This window comes from Nyctibius grandis, chromosome 5 (assembly GCF_013368605.1).
Source record: "Nyctibius grandis isolate bNycGra1 chromosome 5, bNycGra1.pri, whole genome shotgun sequence".
NCBI classification, from domain to species: domain Eukaryota; kingdom Metazoa; phylum Chordata; class Aves; order Nyctibiiformes; family Nyctibiidae; genus Nyctibius; species Nyctibius grandis.
The window spans coordinates 27,959,276-27,971,504 of record NC_090662.1 but is presented as its reverse complement, the minus strand read 5'-3'; the positions used below and the strand labels follow the sequence as shown (position 1 = coordinate 27,971,504).

Genomic DNA, 12,229 nt, shown 5'->3' with positions numbered 1-12,229 from the left:
AGGCAGCTAAACACCACCCAGCCACTCGCTCACTCCTCCCCAGTGGGATGGGAAGGAGAATCAGAAGAGTAAAAGTGCAAAACTTTGTGGGTGGGGATAAAGGCAGTTTAATAATTTTTTTAAAGGAGGAGGGAAAAACAAAGTGGGGGAGAGGACCAAACCCAAGGAAAAAAAAGTGATGCAAAAGAAAACAGTTGCTCACCACCGACCAACTGATGCCCAGCCTGTCCCAGAGCAAGGGCAGACTCTGCCAACCTCCACCTCCATCCAGTTTTATTGCTGAGCACGATGCCATATGCTATGGGATATCCCTCTGGTCATCAGGGGTCAGCTGTTCTGTCTGTGTCCCCCCCAACTTCTTGTGCACCACCAGCCTACTCAGCGGGACAGTCTGAGAAGCAGAAAAGACCTTGATGCTGTGTAAGCCCTGCTCAGCAGTAACTAAAACATCCCCATGTTATCAACACTGTTTTCATCACAAATCCAAAACATAGCCCCATACCAGCTATACTATGAAGAAAAATAACTCTGTCCCGATCAAAACCAGTAAGCACAGAATGACTGTGAAGGAATTCTTATTTTTAATTGTACCAGATCATTTAAAAATAATAACCATAATGTAACTAATTATTAATTTTTGAGTTTTGATAGTAGATAGTTATGTAGTCTGGAGAGCATCAGAAGAGAGACAACAGGAGCTATCTAAGTACTAAATTACCTAGGCTACCTAGGCTTCTTGCATAGCAAATTGAAGAGAGGCTATTGCCAAAAATTATTCCCAGTACTGCAATAAGCCCTGCCCTAAAGTGTTCCTGAGAAAATCTCTCTCTTAACACAGATGGAAAGCTGAGGGCATCTAGAGTGTTAAAAGCTGGATGTTGTAAATAACCCATAGTGCTGCATTTAGCACTATTTAAAACCTTGCAAAAATGAGTGTTTATATTTCTAAAACTGACAGAGATAGCTGTTGTTGAATAACAGTGAACTCCCTTTGTAAGGTTTCTATAAACAGAGCCACAGACAAGGATCCATCTCTACATTGTAAAATTTGAAGCTAGAAAAAAAATGATGCATTCAAAAGAGAAGTTTGGTGCAAATGCAAGGGACGTGGTAAGAATTAGAGCTGATCATCAATTTCTTTAGGACGTTTCAGACAAGATGATTACTGTGGAAATTCATCAGAATAAGCAAAAGAACTGTATGTCAGCTACATTGGTTTTGTCCTAGACAACGTAAAAATTACCAAAATCAGAGTTTCACATTCAATGGCCAACAGGGAAACCTCACAGCAACTAAAGTAATCTACTGCAGGAGAGCTTAATCCTTTCTTTTTTTTCCTAGATATTCCATGAAAGGGAAGAGTTAGGAAGGGCTTCGCAGTGGTTGAAGGGGGCAGTTATCACTCCCCCTTCTTGTTGTATGTGACAGAGAATGCAGTTCGCAGACTAAAGGAAAATACAGTTCTGTAACCACAGTTTTCCTGATGTCATCACATCATTTTGGTGTCCTTCATGGGAATTCAATCCCCAGCGCACAGCCCTTAAAATCCTGTGGCTGACACGAGCTTTTAATGATTCTTTGATTGGAAGTCTTGAGGAGTCATGAGACTACTCATGCTACAGTCTCTGATATAAATCAGGCAGAAGCACTGAAAAGAAATCTTATCACTTTAACAGATTTGTAAACACCTCCAGTTTCAGAAGGATTTTCTGTAAGCTGAAGTATAAGCATAGAAGCCGCAATATCTGGTTCCTGTCTTGGTAATAGATTTATTGTCTTCTCTTTGGTAAATGATGTAAATTCAGGCCATCTGAATGAGTCTCAGCTAGAAAGATGTAAGCTATTACTTTCCACCTCACAAAAGCTTTCTAAGATGCAATAAATTCATATTTGCAAAGCAATTTGAAATCTTGACATGGAGAGTACAACTGTCATATTATACGTGTTGTAGCACTTTGATATATTAAGATAGTCTGATGAACTGTTATATTTTTTATATTTCCTTATTAAATGGTGCTACACCATAATTATTGATTCAATCACTGAAAGAGAAAATGAATATGCATGCTAAAATGAAAAGGATAACTAATGTATGTAATATGTTTGTTCATTAAATCTAATGAATCTCCCTGTATAAAGAGCACATTGAAAAGTACCACAGCTAAAACATTTGTGACTGAAATCACTTATTTATGGGACTCCATGTTGCACCCTGCAAAGGTTTCTCTAAAGCATCTCGAGCTCCTAAGGCTAAACAGTAGTGCTGAAAGAGACCTTTAATACGTTTATGAACATAACCTAGTGCACGTGTCCCAGCCCATGACTGTTCTGCAGTGCAGGTAAAGCTCTTCCACGAGCCTTCAGCCGATCATGCTGGTGTTGCATCTCAAGAGCTCCACCTTGAAAATAACCTATTTTCTGCCTGCCCAAGGGGATTTTTAATCGCTAGCCCCCAGGACTCAGCCCTAACCACACTGGTAGCCCTGGATGTGCCACCAAGGAGCCCAGAGGGTCAGAGCTGTTAATGGTTTCCCCCGCTGGTCGGCTCCTGGGGACCCGTCCAGCCCGGCACATTGCCCTCCTGGGCAGCTCGCTGCAGCACGCTGGGCTGCCCGGGGCTGGTCAGCCGTGGTGCTTGGTGAAAGTGCCCTGACTGGACATTTACCCCCAGCCCAGCCTCTGGGGACCTGCTAAGGGTGACAGAGTGTGGGGCTGCAGGTGTCCTTTCAGTGCCAACAGGAGGAAGAGGAAGGCAGGAATTCACCTGTGCAGAAGCACCATGCAGGTGATCCAGGCACTTCGCTCCTTACCACTAGAATAAGGTGCGTTAACTGCATTGCCGGAAAGGCTGTGTGTGCCGAGGAAGGTGACAAACCAATGTGTTATTCTAAAATGGCCAATATATCACAAAATCAGGCAACAGCCTCTCAGGTGAGCTTTTTGACTCAGTGGTGCACACATGCAGAGCATTATCTTATTTTCTTTCAGAACAATTAAAAGATAGTAAATACATGACATAAAACATAAGCCAGATTCTAGCCATGTTTGCTGTTAGCTGTCATGAATTTCTTGGCTCGCTGTTGAGAAGTTCTTCTGTGAGTTTGAGGCTGCAAGTGCAAGGAAGCGTGGTGTTGAGTCATTCCTCACAGCCAGTTAATTATTAATTACGTCAGAGAGATCTGGTGGCTACAGTGACCAGGCTGCTTCCCTCTGTAAGTGTTCAGAGTTCCTCAGTCATTTCATGCAGACATTTAATGCCACAGAAACTGGGGGGAGGGGGGGAAAATGCTCCCTCTGTTTTCTGAGAATATCAACTGAGTAATTATTAGATATTAAAATCCCTATTAATATATCAAAGTTTTTCAAGTTCTTCACTGTTTCTCCTTCTGTGCTTCAGCAGCCATTCGACTCCAGATGCTCCTCAGCATTTGGCTTTCAGAATCAGAAACCTGTGCATGAAGATAACCCAGACTCCCTCTTACACATGTAACCAGCCACAAAAATTACTGAACCAGGATGCCATCCTAGAAAGCCCATAAAAGCTTCTGTTTTCCATATTATTGGTTGAGAGGATCTTTTCTTCGCGCTTTCCCCTCATGTTGGCTTCTAACTGTTGTACAGAAGTCAGTGGATGCAAAGTGTCCTTCACTCATGAGCCACCTTCTAGTCTGGAATGAAAGTCACCTTCACAAGCAAGGAAGCTCACCTGAGAAATCTCAAATCTCTCTCCGCAATTTGATGCCTTCAGTCTCTGAAAAATCAGGTTATGGACAGATTATGGCCAATGATGACAAGTATTAAGTCTGATTATACCAAAAGACATGAAGAGGTAAAAAGGCTTTTAAAAGGCCTGGCAAGCATTCAGGAACTTAGCTGGGAGACAGCATAAAAAACACTACCACATTCTGCTACTCTAAAAACCCAGAAGGCTCTGAGAAACCAGCTCACAGCAGTTGCAATATTACGTTTGTCCGAACCATTTTGTCCCCTTTAAAGAGCAGGAGCAGCTGAGATGGATGCCCATGTTCCTGACACACAAGGCATAAGGAGTGGCACAGTTGCAGCAATGCAAAAAAAAAGGAGGCACTTACATGCTGATCTGTCTAATCCCTTCTCCAAAATCATTGTTGTTATTAGCTGATGCATGCAAACAAATAAAAACTTCTGTCATTTGCATTTTAAATGGGAAGATGCTTATGATTTGCTCCACCTGGAAGATGGATGCAATGCAGCCTTTCAGTGGTTATGATATTGGTATTCATAAGCAGCTGATTCCAATTAGCAGTTTTAGATAAACAGAATAATGGATATGAGTACAAGTGACACTCTTCCTTTTGTCTGTTTACACAGAAAGCCAGACTTGCTCGAATTCGTGCAGCAAAGAGTGGGAGTGCTAATGCCTACATGCAGAGCAAACGAAATGGCTTACTGAGTAACCAGCTGCAGCAGGTAATGTTTTTATATCCTCTACCTCCAGAGAAACAGCTTAATGACAGCCCAGCAGTAGCTTATTCTATTTACCACCAGGGCAAGTCAATTTGGGTCTTTAGGCAATGTTATCTTTAGAGGTAGATTAAGGAAGGATAAACTGGACAATTACTATTGTTACAGGAAGCTTATGGGAGTCAGTGATGAGGTATTAAAAGATGAGGGAAATGGCCAGATAGAAATGCTGGATTCAAATGTAACCCACATTTTTAGAGTTAGATCCTGTAGAAGACCTCATTAGTAAAGTACAGTGTTTGCCTCTTAGTAGGTAAGTTGGATTCATCTCATTTGGCTTTAGACAAGTAGGACATGGGTGACAAAACCAGGCTTCATCGTCAGCGAGGTAAAGAGGTAGCTCTGGGGTACCGTCGGCACAGAGGGGTGTTGCAGAGTGAAAAGCATTCCCTGGAAGCACGTACTATGCTCTAAAGACAATCTTGGTGATTACCTCAAACACATCGAAATCGAAACCTGAAGCAAATTCCCCCCCTTACCCTGCCGAGGAAGCCAGGACCAGCGGCAGGAGCCCGGGGCAGCAGCTGGGACTGGGACCCACAGCAACCCGTGCTGCTGGAGACAGCCCCTTGGCTGCTCAGGGCTGTAGCCAGCTGAGAAAAACTGAAGACACAGTGTTTCTTAATCCCTGCCATTTTATGGCATTTAGGCAATTCCCAGACGGATACAGGAAGGCTTTCATTCCTCTATGCCCTTTCTGTTCAATACGTGTTAAAAAGCTGAACGCTTTAACCTATATCCAGAAGAGGAGGAAGGGGCTGTTGGTCCGTCCGGTCCAGCACAAAAGACGAGCGGTCAGAGCCCTCGCTTCCTCTCCTGCTTGAAAGAACTCAAATCTTTGAACTAAAAAGACACCAAATAGCCTAATTGCCATGCAGATTTCCGATATCCTGAAGTTGAATTGTAATCTTTCCTATTATCTCACTTCCTCCTCTATTTAGTTTTCTGCTTTCTAGTGAATAGTTATGAAAGCAATTAATAAACAGTGCATGCTTTCCACTTAATTCTTCATTCTGTGTCAGTAACATCTGCTATACACTTTCCAAATTCAGCAGATTGGTATCACTGACATGAATTTTTGTGTAAGCAGCAATATCACACATTCTTTAGTGCTATGAAATGATCCCAGGAGGACAACTATGTTTAATTTCCTTCAAATGAGGCACATTCCCAGGAAAAAAAAATAGTTTACTGTCACTTAAATTTATGATAATTTTAAGTATGCATTGATTCAACATTCAAAGCTTACATGTTGATTGTACTTGCAAATTGTACCATTCCATCTGCATATAAAAGACCTAAGATGGAAAAATTTAAAAGGAGGTGCAAGGGAAGGAAAGAAAGTATTTTGATTAAAACCAAACACGGAAAAGAGAACTCGGGTCCAAAATTATTTGGGTTAAACCGTGTAGGTGAAACATTGCAGTTATGCTACTGTGTACAATCCAGATTAGTTCTGATCAGATATTTGGATAAAAGCCCTCTTGTTCACAAATGAGAACAATACGGATTTCTCTGTATCCACAGTCCTCCAGTGAAGAAGAACAGGCCTTTGTTAGCAAAACTGGCTCTTCCTTTGAAACGCAGCACCACCACCTGCTTCACTGCCTGGAAAAAACTACGGTAAGAAAAGAGAACTGTGTTTTCCTGTGAGCTCCAACACCAGCCTAGTTTTGAATGTTTTCAGTATTTCTTCTAATTAATAAGCCTTTATATGAAGGCAGTTAACTGGGAAGAAAAGCCATTTTACCCTATTTTAAGGCGTTATACCCACTGCATATAAATAACAGAGAAGTCCTAGATGAGAGCCTTATCTAGGGTGAAAGATACTGTCACCAGTGAGATGACATCAGTATAGCCAAGCTGTGTATGTGACCTTCAGTATGGTTTTCGTATGCTCCATAATGTTATCATTTGCACTTTTCTGCAGTACAGTTCATAAAACACAATTTGTAATCCTTACACATTCAATACTCAGTGCAGTCAAAGCAAGTTTTTGCCTGAGTAAATGTTGGGCTTTTGTACAGGGAGAGCTGTACAAGGAGAGCACCTTTCCTATGAAGACAGGCTGAGAGAGTTGGGGCTTTTCAGCCTGGAGAAGAGAAGGCTCCGGGGAGACCTCACTGCAGCCTTCCAGTATCTGAAGGGGGCCTACAGGAAAGCGGGAGAGGGGCTTTTTACATGGGCATGTAGTGACAGGACGAGGGGGAACGGTTTTAAACTGAGAGAGGGTAGATTTAGATTAGATATTAGGAAGAAATTCTTTACTGTGAGGGTGGTGAGACACTGGAACAGGTTGCCCAGAGAAGTTGAAGCTGTCCCCTCCCTGGCCGTGTTTAAGGCCAGGTTGGATGGGGCTTTGAGCAACCTGGTCTAGTGGGAAGGTGTCCCTGCCCGTGGCAGGGGGGTTGGAACCAGATGATCTTTAAGGTCCCTTCCAACCCAAACCATTCTATGATTCTATGATTCTGTGTAAGCCTATTCTTTTTTTCTTTTTTTAAACAGGGCTTTTTAAAAAAAAAGAATAAGTCTATAAAGCAAGTATTATCTTGTTTCCTAAATTTGCATAGAATCTACTTTCTTTTTGCCTTGTTTGTTGGGTCCTGCTACTGGCACTGATGTTCATATGACACACGAACGCAAAAAATATGTAGCGCTCCCAAGTTGTATTCTGCAACTGCCTGGTCAGATCATGCGTTCCTAAAATTTTAGTGGGAACTTGAAATTTCGGCCCTCAGCTTGTGGAATCTGGCAAGTTGGTGGTTCATGGTATAACAGCAAGAGTGGGGTGCCTTCTTAGCCTTGCCTCATCCTTTGAAATATCATTTGATATAAGCATCAGTCCAGATGATACTAAGCAAAGGCCTATTTCCTCTTTTCCGGCACTTTAAAGTCAATAGGATAAGATCTCTTCCACTCTAAAATATGCAGTGTGGGCAATGTTATGGAATTCTGTGAAAATTACATTAATAATGAAAATAATTGCACTGAAAGTTATATTCTACAGGCTACTTTTAACTGATTTAAGAACAGTTAATTAATAAGTATAATCAAATACATTAACTTGAGCCATTATATCTTTTCAAAATGTTTCCAATCTATATTAAAAGTTCACTCAATAACCGTCTTTAATGGACCCTACAAATTGAATTGAGTTGAATTGAATTGAGTTGGTTGCTCCATAAAAGTTTTAGGAAGCACAAAATTATTTTTAATTGGAAAACTAGCAGAGTTCTTGGCAAACATACTGTAAGCTACTGAATATAATCTAAAGGTGGCAATTAGGTAATTTTTCTCTCCGAACTTTATGTCCACTGTGTGATCACATTCAAAATCTTAATTGTGACTGTCATAGGCCTTATAGAAGTCAATTTTCAAGCAAATTCTTTCTTTCCATATCACTTGAAATTGGCATTTTTCAATACTACTCATTTCAACACAAACTTATGTCTGAGTGAAGAAGAACAGAAGAAATGGAAATAAAAATAATATGGCTATAAAGGTATTTCCATTTGTCACAAATACTTGGCTGCAGTTGTTACTGTATTTACTTTGCTCACAGATTTTATATTAGCACTATACTGTAATTCTCCTGGAGAACATCAGCACCTTTCCAATTAGCGCATTGTTCTTTAGGGGAAAAAAATTAATGATTTTCATTCTAATACACAAAGACGCAGCAGGCTAACAAAATTCAAGTGAATGAGACTGAGTATAGCATAAAACAATCCAGAAAGTTCTCCCCAAACAATTTTCAGAATATGCAGACTGATTCCAGCAGCAACTGGAAAGACTTTTTTTAAAAAGGAGGCTTTCTCAAACTGCACATGAACGTATCTTAATCTCTGCTTAGTTTGGGCTGCTACTTTAAAATGACTAAAAATTCCTCCCCCCCCTCCACCCCCCAATAAGCAACACCACTATTTCACACTCTTTCGCATGCAAAGATAACGTGGAAGTCATGGCGATGTGTGAAACGCTCCCTAATCACCTCCTGAGTCAACGTAAACCAGCCATTTGCTTAAATTTGGATTCAGCTCTATGGCACCCCTATAAGACTACTGTCTATGCTGGGATCAAGCAAAGATTGCATGAATAAAGACTACTTCATTTAACTAAATGCTTAGTTTTCTAAACTGCTTTCAATACACCTATCTACAGTAATTAGCAACTTTTTGGATGCTTCTACATAACTGTCTCATCTCCTCTAATCAGAACTTCTATTTAAATTAATCTTTTTCTTTTACATAGATGCATACCTTGAAACACACAGTTTCAGATCCTGATTTCTAACATGTAATTCAACAGAAAGCTTTATAAAATCATCTGGAAAATATTTATGATTTTTATTTTATTATAGTGCAATACAATAGGTCTTATTTATTTCCAAATGACATTTAGAGCATTTACATAAGCACTACTTGCATTTTTACTAATAAACATAATCCGCTGTTTTGTGGCACTTCATAGATTATACAGATGTTTATAATGCAAACTCAATTACAATTATGTGCTATTTTACAAAATAATTTGGATTAACTTTTTCTTATTTAGAGCTCTGAGCATTTTGTTCCAGCCTTTACATTTGTATTGGTATTCAGCCCAGGCTAATATGGGCTAAACACTATAATCAAGAATAAGCTGTCTAACTTTCCCAGTGTATTCAGTTGTGTCAATTTAAGCCTTTAAACAATCATGATTAATATGTTCTCTTTAATTATTTTTCTGTGTGTGCTTTGTCCCATTTTTGGATTCCTCTGGGCTAGAATCATGAGTTTGTGGATGAGCAAGTCTATGAAGAGAGCTGTATGGAGGTTTCCACAGTCAATAGACCCCCCAGCCACAGCCCCTCTCTCTCGTCTCAACAAGGTGTTACCAGCACTTGCTGCTCACGAAGACATAAAAAGACTTACCGCATCCCAAACACCACCATCACTGGCAGCCGTTCTGGCAGCGTACAAGAGCTCAGCACCATCCAGATCAGATGTGTGGAGAGGACACCTCTGTCTAACAGGTACTTCACATGCATCAGCACACTGAGAGCTGAAGCCCCTTTCTTCGCTAGTAGAGGTGTTGTGGCCTCTGCAGGTAGGCTGTGAGGCTAAAGAGAAAAGTCAAATAGTCATCCAAAAAAGGACACTAGTACTGAAACATCCTGCACTTAGTTTGCTCCAGGCTTAATCCAAGATACCAGAATAGTCTCTCTACATCCATTTCTACCCTCTCATGCCCTCCCCACAAACTACTGTGTACTATTTGCAGCAAATAGCATCCAGGGACCCCAAATTAAATAGAGCACCAAATATTATATGCTATGGACAAACACATAACAAGAAAAATTTAGTATAGAAAAATGTGCAATTCAGATATACGAGACAAGCAAGTGGGAAAAGAAAGAAAGGTCTGTCCCTGCTGTTCCTACTGGTTTGGTTCAGAAGCATAGGACAAATGAGACTTCCTCACATTTCCACAGAGCAGAGAAATAAAACTGATTCACAGAGTCCTAAGTGGAATAGTCATAAGAAAGACTCTTCTAAATAAAAATATGAAGTGGATAAGAAAAATGTATTTCCTAGTTTGAGGAGTTATTACAAAAGTGAGGAAAGTGCAGTTGAAGAGCCTGTAATTTACTGAGCGTCTCTGTACTCTCAGAAGTAAACCGCTTGGCTTTCAGATATATCCAAACACCACCTCTGAAAACACAGCAAAGGTCTCAGGAGACTCAGAAGTGTTTTCTATTGAACTCAAACATGCTGCCATTTAAAAAAGAAGCATTTTCAGCACTAGTTGCTATAGAGATTGTCTTGTTAAATTACATTGTGAGTAGCTTGCTTTGTATAGTTACTAGGTTTGGATTTTACTTCCATGAACAATCCAGCAGCTTCTAGCTACTGAAGTTTTTCAGCTGTTGTGCAATGAGACCTCCTGGCCAGCACAAAGGTCCCATCTGTCTTAGCTTTCCAGGAAATATTCTGCCAGGATCCATCCTTTCTCTACTAGAGGACTTTCCTGCACCATACTTTCAGTCACAGAGTATGTAAAAAGCTTTGCGCTAAAAAAAAAAGCTAAAAATACAAGCACAAAATGCCAGTCTCACCTCAAAACGGTCCGAGTTTTACAAGTTTCTTATGATGCTGAGGTACTGCAGCAACTCCATGAACACGTTAACCTTTATTAGTGCATATATCACTGCGTCTTACTCTTGCGGATACATAATATGCAAAATATTCTTAAATAAGCATGGCATGGAGGAATCGGTAGGAGACTGGGACTACCCCTTAGTTTCCAGTTTCCTCCATAGCAAGCCATTTGGCTATGCGAAGTTTGCTCCCCAGGGAGCAGCTCAAACGCTTCCCCTGCTCAGAAACACTTTGGTGATGAGCCCAGAAACTTTTAGAAGTGCTGAAATGGTGGGAAGGAAGGGAGAAAGGGGGCCTGTCTGTGGACATAGCCATGGACCACCTGCTGCCCGGGTGCAGGGTGGTGCCACTTTGCACCTCTGAGCTCTCTAACAGGGCAGGATGGAGACGTCCGGCTGAGGGAGTGGAATCATTTGCAGTAATGTGGACTTACTTTCTTCATGGATTTTTGTTTCTTCCTCCAGCCGTTCCAGCTTAAATGCCAAAGGGGAAGAGTGCGTTAAACTAAACTGTGAGCAGCCTTACGTCACTACAGCAATAATCAGCATCCCGACACCTCCAGTCACCACACCCGAAGGAGATGATAGGCCAGAGTCTCCCGAGTATTCGGGAGGAAACATTGTCAGAGTATCTGCTTTATAAAATAAGGAATTATTTATAAATTAGCATAAAGACCACTTGCAAGCTGAGCTCGAGCAGTGAAAAAATGAGTCGCGAGGAACGAGAGAGCTGACAAAGACAACGCCCCTTGATGTGTGCACCAGTGGCCACAGGCCAAGAGGTTCAGGAGAAAGAAAACACTTTGTGGCTTTCGGTGTCGTAGCGTGTGAACCAAAAGGAGTTTCTTACCCCTTGTTCAAACTGACGTGTGGTGGAATCTTCTGTGACCATCCTGACTTACTATATGAGCACAATGAAATGTCCCCATTGATGCTTCTTCTTATCATGAGAGCTCTTTTTAGAAAAAGAAAAAAAAACACAAAACAAAAAATAGAAACAAACCAGTGTTCCTGCTGAATGCAAAACAACAAGAAACATTTTGATAACGTGTCTTTTTTTTTCTGTTAATAAACCACAAACTTGTTGAGAAACTATCAAAAAATGAAAGAAAAAATGCTCATATGAAATATGTTTGTACTGACTGAAAGAGCTACAACCATAATGCATGCTGAAATTATTTGGAGCTGTGATCTCAGTTTACTTTTGTTGTTTTTCAGATTAGGCATGATAAAATATTACTGTAGAAAGGGGCATTTCCGTGCACTTACAACAAGCTGATTGTTAATGTTCCATGGTAGTTGTACAAATAACTTCCCTTTGAGAGATGCAGTATTTCTTATTCAAACACTCATTAGTGAACTAAAGGTGTTCAGTTAGTTCAATATTTACTATTGGTTTATCTTGCTTCCTAGGTACTGTTACAACTGCAATAACTCATTGTACACCTGTTGTATCAGGAATCAGGATTTTTTTTTTTTTTAGGTATTTTACACAACTTCATCTACACTATAAACTTCTAATGGCAAACATTTAAATAATCTTACAGCCAAACTGTGCACCATGAACGCGCTATTCAGTCATTGTTC

At 40.6% G+C, this 12,229-nt stretch overlaps 1 protein-coding gene across 1 annotated transcript in view; it reads left to right on the top strand.

The window, feature by feature from the left end:
* KCND2 (potassium voltage-gated channel subfamily D member 2) overlaps nucleotides 1–11,285 on the top strand; it is a 284,091-nt gene extending 272,806 nt beyond the window's left edge. Inside the window, exons 3-6 of the mRNA XM_068401616.1 lie at nucleotides 4,351–4,449; nucleotides 6,031–6,126; nucleotides 9,270–9,517; nucleotides 11,108–11,285. Coding sequence (XP_068257717.1) covers nucleotides 4,351–4,449; nucleotides 6,031–6,126; nucleotides 9,270–9,517; nucleotides 11,108–11,285 — 621 coding nt within the window. The remainder of the gene's footprint in view (nucleotides 1–4,350; nucleotides 4,450–6,030; nucleotides 6,127–9,269; nucleotides 9,518–11,107) is intronic.
* Nucleotides 11,286–12,229: the final 944 nt, after the last annotated feature.